At 49.7% G+C, this 18,399-nt stretch overlaps 2 protein-coding genes and 1 pseudogene across 2 annotated transcripts; 2 read left to right on the forward strand and 1 right to left on the reverse strand.

The window, feature by feature from the left end:
• LOC8065703 (ribosomal RNA small subunit methyltransferase G) lies at positions 48-4,694 on the forward strand. The gene is made up of 8 exons (XM_021448725.1): positions 48-347; positions 476-677; positions 799-908; positions 2,953-3,031; positions 3,099-3,166; positions 3,280-3,346; positions 4,163-4,249; positions 4,329-4,694. The coding sequence occupies exons 1-8, from the start codon at positions 129-131 to the stop codon at positions 4,352-4,354; spliced, it is 858 nt and encodes a 285-aa protein (XP_021304400.1). The 5' UTR covers positions 48-128; the 3' UTR covers positions 4,355-4,694.
• LOC8061483 (metalloendoproteinase 2-MMP) lies at positions 5,169-6,567 on the forward strand. Its single transcript, XM_002436732.2, has one exon. It carries the CDS (start codon positions 5,287-5,289, stop codon positions 6,397-6,399), a length of 1,113 nt encoding a protein of 370 aa, XP_002436777.1. The 5' UTR covers positions 5,169-5,286; the 3' UTR covers positions 6,400-6,567.
• On the reverse strand, positions 9,767-17,917 carry LOC8061484 (annotated as a pseudogene).

Genomic DNA, 18,399 nt, shown 5'->3' on the forward strand with positions numbered 1-18,399 from the left:
TCGAGTCGAGCAGAAAGCGTCCCTGGATAACGCTACTGAGAAATACGTTTTCTCTGCAAAGACACGTAACTACTGGACAAACCCCATCCAAAGCCCCGGCGCGCTTGAGGCCGCCGCCGCCGCGAGAGATGTCGCTCTGCTGCTGCAGCGCCGCCACCGGCCGCGGTGTGCTCCTCCCTAGCCTCCTCCTCGGCAGGCGCCACCGGCTGCGTCACCCCCTCGTCAACCTCCGGACCATCGCGACCTTCGCCTCCTCCTCCTCTGCCGCCGCCACCACCTCCTCTCTCTCGCCGCCGCAGCAGCGCCAGGTCACCATCTACGTGGACACTCTCCTTGAATGGAACCAGGTCCGTCCCGAACCCCTGAGCTCCGCAGCTACCACACCACACCTGACATTTCCTAGGCACGGAATGCTTCCCACGGCGGCGAGGCGCTGCCCTGCGCGTGCGTCTCTCACTCTCTCGAATCTGTCCAGAGGATGAACCTCACCGCCGTCACCGACGAGGCCGAGGTTATGACGCGCCACGTGGCGGACTCCCTCGCCATGCTGCCCCCACTGGAGCGCGCGTACCGCGGCCGTTCCACCTCCGCTGGTGGCTCTATCGACGGGGTTAGCCTTATCGACGTTGGCTCCGGCGCCGGGCTCCCGGGCCTGATCCTTGCCGTTGCGCGGCCGAGTAAACACCCCCTCTTTTTTCCAGGGCTTTTTCCAGTTTTAATCGGTGTTGTGATGTGGCTGGGAAAATGAGTTGTGGTTGATTTGGTTGTTGCAATCATGATTTGTTTCCTCGGTTTCAGGCTGGAAATTTACACTGTTGGAGTCGATGCGGAAGCGATGCACGTTCTTGGAGCATGCCGTTGAAGCCATGGAATTGTCAAATGTGAACGTGGTGTGTGACCGAGCTGAGGTAAGATGGTTTTAAGCTTAGCATATGCTATTATGCTGTGAAATACTATTCTCATTAGTCTGTAAAATCAGTTTCATGCCTAGGACCCCTCGTGGCCTATATACTGACAGTTCATATAAACGAAGATAAAATGCATAATTTATAAGATATCTCGATTCCATGTTTGATTGTACAACAAACATGATAAAAACATGCTGCAGTACAAAATAAATTCATCGACATCACCCCAGTGTAGCAGTGCTCGTTTACCAAATATACCATTTTATGCAATAAATATAGCACTGAAATTTTTAAATAGATCTGTGAATTACACTGCGCAAAGAAAACATTCAATGTTGTGCATAACACAAAATCTAGTTAACGTCAAATTCTAATCAAGAAACTAAGATAGCACTGTAGTAACCACGCCAAATCTACAGTAAGATTACATAAAACTTCAATACATAAGGTGAGGTATAAGTCAGATTTCTTGCCGAATGGGTATATTTGTTCAAAGTCAAAATCATGGCATCACCAAATTCATCTAGTCTGCTTTGACTTAATCAAGCAAAATGCTTCTCTCTTCCTTTTCGTTATATATATGAATATGGATGTTATGGTAGGCAACACCTACCAGCGCAGGCGTCAGCAAGGGGGCTGAGTCCTGGCGCATAGGGCTAGAATTTGGATAGTTTGTTAGAGTTTGAGATAGATAAGATTAGGTAGATTTTGGAAAGATATGATAGAGTTTGGGTTAGAGTCCAGATTTGATAAAGGAATCAGAGTTTGTTAAGAGTTTGTTACCTAGATTGTAATAGGACTATAAAGTCCAGTCAAGTTAATGAATCAGGCAGCCTGGGATTGTGTCTAAGACACCCTTGGGCGCCCAGCACCCCTTCCCTGTTTCCCTGTACGTCTTCCTGCTCTGCGGCGACGGCTCTCCGCCGCCGCCAACGCTCATGCCCTCAACCTCTCCACTCTCCTCCCTACAACCTCCGCAGCAAAGCCCAGCGCCGTAACAATGGAGCTACTAAAATATTGTGAAAACACAGCAGTAATTGATCAAGGAATCTTTTTACAGTATAAACACATGATGGTTATTGATCAAGGAACATTGCCATACAGTTGAAAGATAACAAACCATGGTCGTGAGGCCGAAGGCCAAGTTCAGGGTTAGAAGGCTAAGAAATTGAATTGGTTACCTACAATCGTATGGTAGTGTTAAACTGCTATGAGTGGCATCAGCCATCAGGCACACAAACAAGCTTTTGATAGATAGCATAGATTGTTCTGCAGCTCAAATAGAGTCCCTTCTCTGCTCCTAGGGTTGGGGAGTCCAGGATTGAAATAGAGCAAGGGCAAACTGGGCAAATGCTGAAGCCACCTGCATGTCTGCAGCTAGGCTTGTGACCTATTGTGCTCTCTTCTGTCCATGGGCCATGGCCAGCTCAGATGTCTGGCGGTCTAGCCTTCGCTACCCCATTGCTCGATTTGTCCGTGCTGGCACAACACTGCTTTCAGGTCAACGCTCGTCAATTTGGCTGCCACCAGCTCTCTGGTTGGGTTTCGCAGGGGCAACAGCAAGAGGAGAGAGGACAAAAGGACCGGGGGGGGGGGGGGGGCATCACCGTGCGCGCATGCATGCGAGAGACGTAGGCACAGGCCGCTGAAGTTTGCTGGGCTGGGAGAACTGTGAAATGTACTTGGACCACGCCTAGGGCCAGATTGATTGGGACAAAAAAATTAAAGTGCTACTAGAATCTTTTGGGAAACAAGGTCCTAGATTGCATGCATGTTTGGTTGTTTTAAGAAATCGATTTCTTTTGTTGCACTACTATAGTTATTTTTAGGCTTTCAATTCATGTGCTGATTCTACTGTAGTTATTAATCCTTGAGTAGATATGCTTCTATAAGTTTCCTGGTGAAGGGAATGATTTTATGGAAACATTTCATGCCTACCACGAAACTAGCCATGACACACTTATATTGTTGTTATGTTACCTGCAAAGGAATCTATCTGCATTGTTAAAAATGACCATTTTCTCTGCATGGCTTTATAGGACAGAAAGTTGGCCAAAGTTTTGATTTCAGAGAAAGATATGATATAGTAGCTGCAAGAGCCGTTGCTGAACTGAAAGTTCTTGGTATGCGATATTTGAATTTGTATTACAAGACCTGTTTTAGCAAATTTTCTAGACTTCTCTTTTGCAGCGGAGTATTGCATCCCATTGGTTCGCATTGGTGGTTTGTTTATAGCTGCAAAAGGACATGATCCCCATGTAGGTCTTGGATTTTCTTGTCTTATTAGACGTGATACCATTGTACACTGCAAACACTATTGCTTGCTTGGAATTGGATTCAGCACATTAATTTCACTTTTTTTTGGATACAGGAAGAAGTAAGAAATGCAGAAGGTGCAGTACGGAAATTGGGTGGTTCCATGCTTGAGTTATGTGATGGTATTGTCTCCTGCTTTTAAGTGTGCAGAAGGATTTTGTGTTCTTGCAATTTTATTCTCTCCCTTTCTCTTGTAAAAAAGGACATTGGTCGTAGGACACTGATAAAATGTGACTTGGTGTGCACAACATGGTTAATGAGTGTCCTACAGACAAAAAGGTTTCCACAGAAAAAATATCATAAAAAGTCAGTGTCCTGCAGACCAAAATAAATTTATAAAAAAAACAGTACTTGAATTAATAGCTCATATTGCCTATAGTGATTTCCCCTCCTTGACGAGGCATGTTTGGATCCACGATCTAAACTTTAGTTGGCTAAGTTTAGCTGTTAGGGATCTAAACGGCCCAGCTAAAAGACCAGCTAAAGTTTAGCTGACTTTAGTTGTCTCAACCCAGCTAAAGCCCTCTAAAATTTAGCCGAGTCTATTAGCTGATCCAAATACCCCAGCTAAAGTTCAGCTAGGAGAGCTTTTAGCTAGCTAAAGTTTTGCTTTGAAATTTTAGCTAGCTAAACTTTAGTTGGGTGGATTCAAACAGGCAGTGATGGCTTTCCTTTAGTGAGTTTTTTTCTGAACTATAGCTTGCTAATGTACTTTCAATGTGATGCAGTACTATTGCTGTTTTGCATTTTTCTAAGCCTTTTATCATTTCATCAGTAAATTCTGGAATGAGGTATCCTATGGTAGTTGAAGTCAAACACAAATGTTGACCTCATTCCTGTGCTCATTATTGTACACCATTATTTTGCTGTACCATCTTCCAGCCTTTCAGGTTGCAACAAACGTAAAGCTGGTAACATGTTAAACTTTTTGTTTTCAGTTGAATCAATGGGACCTCATGGTCAACGAACAGCTGTTATATACGTCAAAGAACATGCCACTCCAAAAAAATACCCACGCCTCCCAGGTATTTCCATGTGCCACCATGAAAAGCATCACATTTTAGAAATTTCTGTAATCTGAAACATTCCATTGGTGCCATCCAGGTACTCCTTCTAAGATGCCATTATGAGAAGCGTGTTATTGTTGCTGTAGACTTTTTCCATCAATTAAAGACCATAATTGTGGTTGACCTAGTTCATAGGTCATCTGCTGGAAGATGTCTTTGTTAAGGATGGGTGTCTGGACCACCTTGGAATCCAGTAGCTGTTAACATTTCTTTGTTCCTATGTGTTGCTCTCCCGCTTTTTCACTATGTTTTCTTGGGTTGGTGTTAAGTAACCACTAAACGGAATGACGCTAAGAAGTTTACTGTTGCTCTTGTTACTGTCAGAACTGGAAAAATTCCAGTGGTGAAATATATTGGTGATAATATTTGTGTGATTTGTATAATATAATGATAATTATACCAAGACTTGGAGCCGTAGTCTTCAACTGCTACGGCTCCAACAGCTCAAAGTTGTTCCTATGCCATAACGAATGTGTTTCCCTTGTCCATATCTCAATGACTCTTTCTGCTTTCTTTCTCTTTCTGCTTTCTTTCTAGTTGGACTAGGGCCCCTTCAACAAATTCACCCCTGTTACCTACAAAAAAAACATTATCAGACGCTAATGCTACAACTCATGCACATGGGCACTATCATTGCTCTCTCACATACTTGTAGCTCTACCAACTAGATTACTTGAGTATAAAAACAAGGAAGCTTCTTCACATACTTTCCCAGGAACAAGTCCTCACATAGCCCTGTCACCAACATAATAACCATTGTACACACACAACAAACACGAGACTCATTCCCCACCCCAGCTTGACCCAACCAAACTCCGCACCAATCATGTCATGCCACAAACAAGGGTTCCTGTTCTCCCATCTTGGCCGGCTCTTGCCGGCTGACCAAGTAGTCGTCTTTGGACGACCCGTCACCCTTCAAAACATCGCCCAATTGTCCCGCCTCATCCATTCTTCCTCACAGTCACAGCTTCCCTTCTCCCAGAAAGGTTGCCATGGCCAGCACCACCACCACCTCTCCTCTCCTCCTCCTGCTCGCCGCCATGGCGGTGGCGACGCTTGTCGTCGCACCCGCTTCGTCGGTCGACTTGCCATCTGGTTTTTCTTCCATCACGTCCAAGATCCCAAACCCATGGTCGGCGTTCCAGGACCTCACCGGCTGCCACTTCGGCGAGCAGCAGCAGGGCCTCGCCAAGGTCAAGGACTACCTCTCCCACTTCGGCTACCTCCCGGAGTCGTCGTCCGGGTTCAACGACCTCTTCGACGCCGACCTGGAGGAAGCCATCAAGGTGTACCAGCGCAACTTCGGTCTCGACGTCACCGGCGCCATGGACGCGTCCACGGTGGCCCAGATGATGGCTCCGCGGTGCGGCGTCGCGGACGTCATCAACGGCACCTCCACCATGGGCAGCGGCGGCAGCGGCTCGTCGTCGCACCTCCACGGCCGGAACCTCTTCACCTACTTCCCGGGGTCACCGTCGTGGCCGCGCTCCAAGAAGAGGCTCACGTACGCCATCACGCAGACCTCCCTGACGTCCATCGACCGGGCGACGCTGAGCCAGGTGTTCGCGCGCGCGTTCGCGCGGTGGTCCGCCGCCACCACGCTCAACTTCACGGAGGCCGCCGACGACGACGCCGACATCACCATCGCCTTCTACGCGGGGGACCACGGCGACGGCGAGGCGTTCGACGGGCCGCTGGGCACGCTGGCGCACGCCTTCTCCCCGACCGACGGGCGGTTCCACCTGGACGCGGCGGAGGCGTGGGTCGCCACCGGCGACGTGTCGCGCGCGTCCTCCGACGCCGCCGTCGACCTCGAGTCCGTGGCCGTGCACGAGATCGGGCACCTCCTCGGCCTCGGCCACTCGGGGGAGCCCAGCGCCATCATGTACCCGACCATCACCTCGCGCACCAGGAAGGTGGACCTGGCCGAGGACGACGTCGCCGGCATCCAGAACCTGTACGGCGGCAACCCCAACTTCAAGGGCGTCGCGCCGCCGGCCACCAGCAGCCGGGACATGGACAGCGCCGCCGGCGCAAGCTCCCGACCCTGGACCGCGTTGGTCGGCGCCGTAGCCGTGGCTGCTGGGCTAGTGGTAGCTTTGTAGTGATCGGGGGGGTTTTTTTTGGCTGACCTTGTTTTGTACTATGAATTTTTACATTTACCTTAGCTAATTTTAATTCTTGTGTGTAGATCGATCAGTAGATACATTTGTAATTTTATATACTTGGTATACATACATAGACACATAGAATCTAATCCTATTGCTAAAAAATGATGTGTGAAGTGGCACTATCGTTGATGAATGATGACTGTGGTTGGTGACATCGAGATCGGCGCAGAACGCGTCCGCGTGAGACAACTCGTCGTCCATTTGCCGTCCGTGTTTCTTGTGCGATTCGATCTCTGCTTGATGAGTGTCCACCGATGGACCATGAGGTCATGCCTCATGCCATGCAGATGCAGACACTGTCTGTCGCCTGCACACTATACACTATACAGGGAGGCACTACATCCTTCACATTCAGGATTGGAAGGCCTCATGACAGGCAGGATTACTTTTATCTAAAATTGTTTAACTAGGCAGTTCAGCAAAGTTGTCCATTACTCTATACTAGTATAATGCCCGTGCTAACGCTACGGTTTAATTTTGGGATGTTTCTAAAAACAAAAATTATAGTTCGGAAATATTTTTTCATGTAACAAGGCATAATAGAGCTATTTGTCGTATTATGAGCATCTATGTTACATTTGTCTAATTCTTTAATCATGTATTGGACATCTTCAGGGATGTTGTCGAAACATTCGTTTGCTTTGCTCGCCAAAATGTCCACCGAAAATTTCATCCTCTCTGATACCAGCTTTACAGACATTCTCCTCTCGTTCTTGGAAATCTCATCTCATGTCAACGACAGCAACACACAGTGTCCAGTCAGTGACTGTCCACGCTACCAAGCATTTTACACCCTTTTACCAGGTTTTTTTTTTCTTTTTTACGTACACCTTTGGAGTAAGTACTGTAACTAAGAAGAGTCCGAATGGCACAACGAAACAAAATGAATGAAATCTATAACCCTTCCCCCGTCGCATCCTGTGAAAGGTCCTTGTTTGGTTTTGGTAATTGAGTGACAACTTAGGTGGACTAATAGTGTTTATGTGAGATACACAGGAGATTAGTCCACAGGTGATGATGTGATAATGGAGGAGCTCATTGCATATGAGACATGACATGGAGTCATGTGACCAAGGTGGAGAAGATCAAGATGAGGCTTGGCTCGATGGACCGGTTGCAAGAGTGAAGGGCAAGTTGGAGGCTTTGAAGCGAGGGACCGCGTGTGACGGTGAAGCTTGAGCAAGACTTGGCGCCGATGGACCAAGGCAACGGTGAAGAGCAAGTGAGGTCAAGATTGATGAACCAATACGGTCACGTGATGATATGAAGTGGATCATATCATTTGGTGATTGGTTGGTGCATGTGTTGCATCAATATTGGAGGAGATGGAATGGAAAGCGCAAGGCAAAGGTATAACCTAGGGCTTTTTCATTTCACCGGTCATAGGTGTATAGAGAAGTTTATGACCGGATTTAGGATAGATGGCCGTACTATCAAGAGGGGCAAACTTGTTTGCATATCGGTCATCTAGTGCCACTTGAGTGATCTAACTTTGCATACGTGTTAGGATCGAGTGGCGTGGCAAGTTGAGAGGCTAACTCCTTTGGGAAAATGTTTGTGAAAAAGCTAACACACATGCACATGGTGGTGTACACTTGTTGGTGTTGGCACACTTTGCAAAGGAGGTGGTGTTCCTAGGGTTGAGAGAGGTGTGGGTTTCTCTCGGCGGGATTCGGCGCTTTTGAGAAAATTAAGTGCATCTTTTCTATTGCACCGGTGGGAAGTTTGGAAAAGTCGCGGGAGTGCGGACGCTCTGCGCGGAGGCACCGGACGCTGGCCTTTAGCGTCCGGTGTGCTGTCGAGTGTAGCAGAGTGCACCGGACGCACCAGAGAGAGTCTGGTGCTCGGCGTCCGGTGTGCGGGCGGTTTGGCAACCCTCTCTGCGCATGAGTCCGGTGAGCACCGGACGCTTAGGGTGCGTCCGGGGGCTTGCGTCCGGTGACCGTGCGACTTTGCGGAGCTCTCTGCGCACGGGTCCGGTGTGACGCAGTAGAGCGTCCGGTGGTGCTGTGCAGGCGCGCGTGCGCAGTAGCCGTTGGCGGCAACGGTCGTTTTCAAACGGCTAGTGACACGTGGCTGACGTCTGAGCACCGAACGCTGGGAGTTGAGCGTCCGGTGGCTCCCTGTGAGCGTCCGGTGCTCACGTGTTTTGTCCAGTGAAGGGGCAACGGGTAGTTTAGCCCTTGGGGCTATAAATAGAAGTGGTGGCTGGCCTTGGCTGGTGCTGAGCACCCTTGGGACTTAGTGTCCATGCTTGGGGAGTGCTAGTGAAGCCTCTAACTCACATATGATTGATAGTGTTCATCCGATTGTGTGAGTAAGCGATTCTAGTGCGTTGCATTGAGAGATTGCATCGAGTGGCACTAGGTGTTCGTGTTGCAAGCCGGTGGTGCTTGTTACTCTTGGAGGTTGCCACCTCCTAGACGGCTTGGTGGCTTGTGACTCCGTCGAAGCACGCAAGGAGATTGTGCGGTGCTCCGGAGAAGAGATTGTGAGGGTTACGATGCTCACCCCGCGGGGATCGCGAAGAGCAACTCTAGTTGAGCGAGACGTGAAGAGCGACAAGTGGTCCGACCGGGTCAAGTGCTAGAGCTTGTGGTAAGCACTCTACGTGGGAGAGTGTGACTTGCGGGTCACCACTAGCAAGAGAACCGGTGGCAACCTTGGAGCTTGTCTCAACGGGGACGTAGCTTGGTGGCAACCAAGTGAACCTCGGGAGAAAATCATCGTGTCAACATTGGTCTTCCCGTTGGTTTGCAAGTCCCTAACACAAGCTTGTATTTACATTCATATACTTGTGCTTGTGTAGTTGTTCTTGTAATTAGTTAGCTTGTGTAGCTTGCTAGTTACCTTCTTGCTTGTGTAGCTAGAAGTAGTTCCCTTGCGTGACTAATTTGGTTTGTGTAACCTTGTTAGTCACATTGCTTAGTTTGTGTAGCTAAGTAGGTTGCGCTCTCTAATTTGGCATTAGTTGCCTTGTTATTGAGCTTGCTAGTGAGCTTAGTCTTTGTGCGCTTTGACTCACTAATTTGAGTAGGAGCTCCCTCGGTTTGCAAAGTACTAGTTGCATAGGTTTGTGTGACCTTGCTCCTAGAATTGGTTAGGTGAGCTCTTGCTAAGGTAGCACCTTGCTTGCTTGTTTAGGATCTTTTCAAGGTGCTAGAGAACTTAGATAGAGGGGTGTAGTCTTGGCTAGACCGATAGTTTTAATTCCGCTTTTGTTTTCGGTTAGCCAACGCTTTAAGTTTTAGAAAGGACTATTCACCCCCCCTCTAGTCCGCCATCTCGACCCTCCACACTGTCACTGATGTGTCTGTATTTGGACCCAGATCCCCTCGCTGAGGATGTGCCCATTTACCACGAACACCATGTAGTACCCCGGTGGCGCCAGCACCGCCGTCGCCGGCATCGTCACCGACGCATTGAACGTGCCGGCTCGACCACGCACCGCCACATTCTTGGTCACGTCAAGGAACAGCAGCCGCTGGTTCATCGCGAACGAGTGCGTCGTGAATGACGGCGCCAACATCGTCACCGACACATCACCGAGGCCCGCGGCGCCGCCACGCCTCCTCCGTGCCGATGCCGGGACCGAGAACTGGAGCGTCATCGTCGCCCCATAGGCCACGCTCGTCGGCGCGCCGGTCGGGGACGGGTCGAGGATCCTCGGCCGAAGCATGTCGTTGGACGCGTCGAGGTACTCCGGCGAGAAGGCTTCCAGGCTGAGGTCGGTGGGGAACTGCACGTTGCTGAAGTTGTAGTAGGCGTGCGGGTTGCTGCCGCCCACCAGCAGCGCGGCCGTCGCGGAGGAGCACCACCGAGGAGTGGTATAGCCGCGCACGCCCGTCGCGGTCTGCTCCTCGAACCGGTCCCCCGGCGAGTGGTCGGGACGGTAGACGACGGGCGCGTACGCGGGGGTCTTGGCGGACTCCCACCCGGCGGTGCCGTCCGCGGCGCCGTTGATGATCGCCACCTCCGCGCCGTTGGGCAGCAGGATCATGTCGCCCATCACCCGCGGCGACGGCATTGTCTCGATGACCCACGCCGGCGCCGCGTCGGTGATCTTGATCCGCCCGCACGTCGTCAGCGCCGGGACGAAGGTGCCGGCGCCGCCCTTGGTGGAGTTGTAGGAGCCCGCCGACGCGCCGCCGCAGACCAGCACCTCGGCCTCGGTGGGGTTGGGTTTCAGCGGCAACAGCACCGAGGAGCCGGAGCTGGGGTAGTTCCGCGGGTCACCGTCGCCCAGCACGGGGTACGTCCGCACGATCCTGTTGCTCTTGTAGTCCAGGAGGACGGCGCGGTTGTTGGAGAAGATGAAAAGGTTGCCATCTATGTTGAGGTGCACGAACGGATAAAGATTGTTCTCCTCGGGATCCTTCGTCCGTGCCAAAAATGACATTTGGACGACGGACGTATCCGACGGGCCGGCCTTCGGGTAGAACTCGTAGTTGAACTGCCTCCGGCCACCGACAATGAACGCGCGGCCATCGTGGAGGATCTGGTTGGTGGCGTACCACCGGTTGGCGGCGAGCGCGTCCTGCTTCTCGGACCAGTCGCAGCTCTTGTCGTCCCCGGTGCCGCCGCACGCGGGCATGGTGCGCGCGTTGCGGAACCCGTCGTTCCAGCCGCCGGTCTGGACGAGCGTGCCGTCGGGGGCGACAGTGGCCGAGGAGCACGAGGTGTCGGTGAATATGGAGAGCGGGCGGAATGCGTTGGCGGCGACGTCGTACTCGGCGGCCCGACGCGATACGGAGTTTGGCGAGTGTTGGGCCTTCCTCCACGGCCGGGATCGGCAAGCTGCGGCACCAGCCCGACGCGATACGGAGCTTGGCGAGTGTTCGACCTTCCTCCACGGCCGGGATGGGCAAGTTGCGGCAGCAAGCCCGACGCGGTTTTCTGCGAATACGGAGTTACGGAGTTTTTCACGCGAGTTTGGCGAGTGTTGCGATATGGAGATGACGCGAGGCGACGCGTGAGGGCGGATGTAAGGTTGTGATGATACTTTTAATCTGAGCCGTCTTATCTGTAGGACATGTGTTGTGAGTCGTTGATTGAGATTTGACTGGAGAAGATTTCAATTATAGTAGAGATAATAATAATAATCTATTAATCTTGCACTCAGATGCTGGCGAGGTTACCGAGGGTGGCCTCTTTTGCTTGCTTCTACAGTTGTACTATATACCATGAAAACTTTTGTGATAGTTGAGCGAGGCAAAATAATTTTTTTTTCTTGCCAGGCTTAGAATGGTCGGGCCTTCAAGGTGGGCAAGTGGGGCGGCCTCGCTGGGTTCCTAATTTGACGGGGGACGGGGCACATTCCTATAGTAAAGTAGTATCTGGCCTCTTCAAAGCCCAGTACAGAAACATTACCGGCCTTGAAGTCCAAGCGTCGCAAGAATGCAGGAGTCTAGCATTGTTGACCCAATCATCTGTCGGTATTATCCTTTCGGAACTCTAACCCGACGGCAATTTCGCGTTTCCTCCGTCGATTCGCCGTCCTCGCCTCTGGTGTCCTCGCCGACGCTAAAGGATGAAGGGTCAACCGACGGCAGATTTCAGTTTCCTTGTATATAGCTAGTTATATAGTAGTGTTAGGTTTACGGTGGCGTCTTAGATGGCCGCTGGTGCTTTGTGCTGCTCCTGAGCGTCACTGGAGGATGCAGGAGTGGTAATTCTGCTGACGTTGTTGGCGAATTTGCAGCTCCTTTTTCGGTGAAGTTACTCGGAGAATAAAGGTACAACTTGGTAGATCTGGACTTGTGAATGTTCCAGATCATGTCAGGTTCTTTTTTTATCCATCCCTCATCTTCGTCGGTATTGGTCTAGCGGAGTTTCTTGGTATGTTGGTTTACCAGCTTGGGAGATTGGGTTGGTTGTTAGATCCCACCTACTCTGGTGGTTTGCATCTTCTTTTGGGTGTCCTCTACACCAGCGTGTTGCGGTTGATGCTGTTGAAAGCCCAAGTTTGATTTTGGTATTAATGACACTAAGTTGCTAATGCTTTGTATTTAAGTGAACTGAGATAGACATAGCAACATATCTGATGAAGGAGCAAGGTGGTATGAAAAGGTGGCCACATGATTACAAATAGATGAAGCATGGAGTGGAGATCATGGTGATAGACAAGGAGTAAAGTGAACAAGGCAAAAGTATAAATATACGGTTTTGCTTTTGCCAGTATTAGTTGAGTAGAGAAGTAATTCACCGGATTTAGGATAGATAGCCGATTATCAAGAGGGGAATAGGGCTGGATATCGAGACAGCTCGGCTCGTTAGTGGCTCGGCTCATTATAGCTCGGCTCGTTATGGCTCGGCTCGTTATAGCTCGTTATACAAACGAGCTTGAAAGTTGGCTCGGTTCGGCTCGTTAGTGAGCTCGAGCAGCTCGTTTGGCTCGCGAGCCAAATCATAAAAACATAGTATAAAGAGAATATAAATTTATAAAAACAATTGAGCAACAAATACATCACATGTATACTTAAAATAAACTAAATAAAGTACTTATAGCTTTAACAATTCAACAAACAAACTAGAGTTTTGTCAAGCCAGCCCACTATGATCACGATCGTGACTACATGATAGTCATACTCATACAGTTTAAACATCATCCATTGACAGATAAAGTTAGGAATTCACGAACAGGCTTAGATCGAGCTACTGAGAAATATTTATGTATATAGCCGAGCCAATTTTAGTTGCTAGCATAATAATTGACTGGTTCGTTATGGCTCGCGAGCAGCTCACGAGCTGGCTCGTTATAAAACGAGCTGGCTCATTATAAAACGAGTTGGCTCATTATAAAACGAGTCGAGCGAGCTAGCGAGCTAGTGAGTTACGAGTTTTTTGTCCAGCCTGAGAGGGAAATCACGGTCATATCTCGAATCAAGTGCTACTAGGTCCATATCTTGAACATATGCATTAGGATCTAGTAAAGTGCTAACTTAACTTTTTTGATGAAAATATTTGTGAAAAGCTAATACACATGCACATTAGTGGTAGACATTTGGTGGTGTTAGCACATTTACAAAGGAGGTGGAGTTTCTAGAGAAATTTGAGGAAGTCGTGGGAGTGTTTCTCACTGAGAGACACTCACCGGACAAAGTGTACGGAGGCACCGGACGCTGACTCTAGCGTCCGATGCGCTGTCAGTGCCTAGCCTTGCTAGGGTTAAGCACCGAACGCACTACACCGGACGCAGGGTATTCCCTGTTCACGCGTCTGGTGTGGCCTGACATATGTAGGAAGTTTCTGACTGAGAGCACCGAACGCTCAGGGTGCGTCCGGTGGTGTGGGTCCGATGTGCGAGCTGTTTGCAACCCTCTCTGCGCACGAGTCCGGTGCTCCGAGTTCGATGAGATCTGAGTTTGACAAACTCTCTACGTACGAGACCGGTCGTGTCCGGTGGTCCGTAGGTGACCGCTAGAGATTGACACACGAGATTCAAAGGTGGACACATGGCTAACTCCTGAGCACCGGACGCAGAGGGTCGAGCGTCCGGTGGTTCCCTAGTGCGCGTCTGGTGCCCCCGAAATTTGCCTAGTGACAGAGCCAACGGCTCTATCTCTTTAAGGGGTTTATAAATAGAAGGTGGCCGGCTTTGGGAGGTTCTCTCTTGCACATTTTATTACTTGAGGCATACATTGAGCTAGAGAACACTCCCTCCACTCATCTCCTTGCTTGATTGCTAATCCTAGTGAGATTGAAGTGCATTGCTTTGAGAGTTGCATCTAGTGGCACTTGATATTTGAGTTTGCTGCGGATTTCTTGTTAGTCTTGGGTGTTTTCCGATGCCTTAGACGGTTTGGAGTAGTGGTGGTGTTGAGCTCGTGATTAGAAATTGTTTTGAGCCTCACGAAGTTATTTGTGAGGGGTTCTTGAGCCTTTCCCGTGGGAGATCGCAATTGGCTACTCTAGTGGATTGCTCGTAGCTTGGAGGATCCCCATCTTGTGAGTGGATGTGCGACACCCGCTGAGGGTTTGTCTTTGGATTGCCAATTAGCTCGTGATCCATCAAGTGGGTGTATCGCCACAACAAGAACTAGCTTTTGGGAAGCAAGTGAACCTCGGTAAAAAAAATCTTATGTCATCTCTTGCCGAGAATTGTCTTGTGATTGTGATTGATCGATTGATTATATATATCTACGCTACAACGTCGGTATAACAATCACTCTCTACTCCTTTACCTACTTGCTTATCTTGCTAGTTGTTTAGCTTGTATAGCTTAGTTCTTGTTTAGAATAGAGTTATTGTGTAGCTTTCTCTTATTGTTATGGTTTAGTGTTTAGCCTTGTATTAGACTTTAGGTAGCTTGCATAGCTTAGTTGAGATAGTGTTAGATTAGCTTCGCCTTTTGTTTTACTAATCAACTTGTCTAGTTGAAGCTTGTAGAAAATTTAAATAGGCTATTCACCCTCTCCTCTAGCCATTTGGACCTTGCAGCTGTTCGTAGCGTCAGGCCTCTTCTACACCGGCGAAGAGATGGTCGTTGACTGTCTTGTTGAGCCTATTCGTTCAACGACTTAGGGCACTTACAATGCAAGACTGTACCACAGAGTCCAATACAATTAATTACATATTATTTATGATATTTTACTGATGTGGCTGCATATTTACTGAAGAAAGAGGTAGAAAAAATAAGACTTCAAGTCTTATTTAGACTCTAAGTCTACGTTATTTGAGGTAATAAATAACTTTAACTTCATAATAGAGTCTGCATTGTGAGTGCCTTTAACGGCATGTTGGTTTTCCGGATGTGCTATTCTTGATCCTATTACAAAACTTTGAAGCTGGTTCGTCGGGAAGGTGGTCGGCTTCCAGGCGTCTCCTCTGGCCGCTGGCGACGAGAACAACCGGGAGTTCCTTACAAGGACTTGTTTGTAATTCTCTTTTCTTTCAAGGGTGTCTTTATCAGTTGTGTGATGTAAACTATCAAAAATCTATGTGAAATGTAACCCGGTTTCTAAAAAAAAAAAAAGAATGTAGGAGTCCAGATGTTAGCAGCCATGTTCCAGGAACCGTCACATTCCCAAAAGGAAAAAATCTATTTTTCCTCACTCAACTTTCACAAAAGCCTTCTTTTCCTCCCTCAACTCCAAAATTAGGCAAACCACCTCATTCAACTTTTTAAACCATGCATTTTACATAAAATAGAAAATCCAATTTTATTGGACTCCACATAAGTAGATCTACACAATGAACATATAATATAGTATGCTTTATTAAAAAGTTTTTGCTATAAAGGTTTTATCTTTTCCTTTTTTATTTATTTCGGCTAAATATTTGAAAAATTATAGTAAATTACAAAAAAATCATAAAATATAAAATATAATTTTGTTAGACTCCACATGAGCATACTACATAGTCAATATATAATATAGTATGCTTTAGTATATTTTTTTATTGTAGCTTGAGATCTATATTTTTCTGTAATTAAGTGAAATAATTCATAGCTGCAACTTCTATATTTATTTTGTTGGACTAAAACATCCATATATTGCATGTTTATTTTGTATATGTACTCATGTAGAGTCTAAGAAAATTAGATTTTTTTATTTTTCTATTATTTACTATGATTTTTCAAATATTCAGCCAAATAAATAAAAAAAGGACAAAACCTTTATAGCAAAAACTTTATACAATAACATATTGTTGGGTACCATAAAAAGGGATACCCAAATCAGAGCAATAAAGAACGCAAAAAACAAAGCATACTAACCACAATTACCGGGGCACGGCCCCCAGCTTATTTGACCCCTCAGGGCCTCGGACGCAAGTTCCGATTCGCCCGACCCCCCCGGGCCTCGGACGCAAGTTCCGGCTCGCCCGACCCCTCAGGGCCTCGGACGCAAGTTCCGCCTCGCCCGACCCCTCAGGGCCTCGGACGCAAGTTCCGACTCGCCCGACCCCACAGGGTCTCGGACGCAAGTTCCGTCTCCCCCGATCCCTTCTGGGCTCAGGCGCCGGACCCCGCTCCACCAAGTCAACAAGACTTCCACCTTACGGCGCCCGTACCCCCGAAGTGACAAGCGCGATGATTCCCATACCGCAGCAGGGCAGGGTGCCGACTGTTCCAACCACCCTGGTCACTGTGGCCTTACCTCTTTCACTATGCATCCTTACCTCTTTCACTGTGGCGTGCTGCCTCACAGTAAAAAAGGAATGGGAGAGGTTAATCAGCACCACTATTTGAGGTCTTTTCCCACTATTGACGAGATGTTCGGCAGTACCGGCGATCCGACCCCCATGACCCCTACAGGGCTCGGTAACCCTCTACAAGAGCAGCCATGCTGTCGACCATCCCTCAGGGACGAGATGGACCAGCTTCAACAGGATCGGGACTGTGGCTTCACCCTTCAACAGAAGAAATCTACTCATGTAAATACCTGTCTTCCCTTGAGGCTATAAAAGGGGAGCCAGGGTTCACAACTAAGGACGGGTTCAGAAGGATTACATACACCACCGCCACACTCTTCCACAGAGCAGCGATCACCACTCTGTCCACCAATAAGCCGAGACCTGGGACTTAGCCCTCTCTCGCAATCAGCTTGTACCCCCTACTACAAGCACCTTTGGGTGCAAGGTTATACAGGATCCACAACCACACTAGACGTAGGGCATTCTTGGCCCGAACCAGTATAAACCCTCTGTGTCTCACTTGCATCACCATCCAAGCTTGGATAGTCACGCAGACTTATACTTGTTAGTGCGTAGACCACGAGTCTAGACGCCGACAGTTGGCGCGCCAGGTAGGGGCCTTCTGCGTGACGTTCACCTGTCCCTACTGGGAAAGCTTGATGGCAGACGGATTCCATCCACTCCGCCGCGGCACTATCATCATGTTCGGGAGTTTGGAGTTCATGTCCCTCGGCTCCGGCTACGACATGGTCCTCCTCCCGCAACGTGGCAATGTCGAGCCTCGCCCCGAGCCGATCCTACCACAGACAGTGCGCGGGAGCCGTTCGGGACACCGTGCGGAGGGCACACGGCGGGGACGTCAGAGGTCCAGGATCTTCGCCCCTACCGCTGAGGCCGGGATCCGTCCGGCCCTCCCCCCGCATATTCCTCATCAGATCGCCCGTTTCTCTGGCCCGGCAGGCGCTAGAGGAAGGGCTCGCGGGGCATCAAGCTCCGCTCCCAGGACCAACAGAGGATCATCGCGACCTCCCGTCCCGCCCCGGTCGAAGGGGAAGGCACGGCCTGCACCCGTCCCCCGCAAGGGGGACAAAGGGGCATCCGAGTTCCCTTTCGGGCTCAGGAACGCTGCCGCTACCTACGCCTCTTCCGTGAGCACTTCGTTGAGTGCATACGAGGAACTTCCAGGGCACCACTTGAGGTCTACCCTGAACCTCATCTCCACACCGCCCGTCTCATCATACCCAGAGGACCCCACCTCGGGCGATGACGAGTGGATCGGCCCTGACTTCTCCGGGTGTGGCGACCCGGAGACCTTCATGCGCTTCTTGGAGGCCAGCAACTACTGTCTCGGCTACTCCGACTCCGACGATGGGAACTATGACCCGTCGCGAGAACGTTTCAACCTGGAAGCAGGGGGGACGTCGCATAACGCCCAGGGAGGCGCAGGGCCCTCTAGGCAGGGGAATGCAACCCCACCTCCCAACCCTACTCCCGGGACCGATCCTGGAGCCCTAGGGGCAGCATCAGCCCCCGTAGGAGGACACCGCCCTGACCTCGAGCAGCTCGATGAGCTGGAGGCCAGGCTCGAGGAAGAACGCACACGCCTCCGCCAACTCCGCGAAGCCCTGGTCCGAGACCCGACTGGCCGCGGAGACGGAGGCGAAGCTAGACGCCACGCCCGAGACGTCAACCGTCGCATCGTCGAGGATACAGGGGGTGACGCCCCGGTCTTCAGCACGGCCAGCCAGAATGTCATGGCCGCCGCACTCCTCCTCAGAGCCATGCCTGAGCCATCAACTC

This window comes from Sorghum bicolor, chromosome 10, assembly GCF_000003195.3.
Source record: "Sorghum bicolor cultivar BTx623 chromosome 10, Sorghum_bicolor_NCBIv3, whole genome shotgun sequence".
NCBI classification, from domain to species: Eukaryota; Viridiplantae; Streptophyta; class Magnoliopsida; order Poales; family Poaceae; genus Sorghum; species Sorghum bicolor.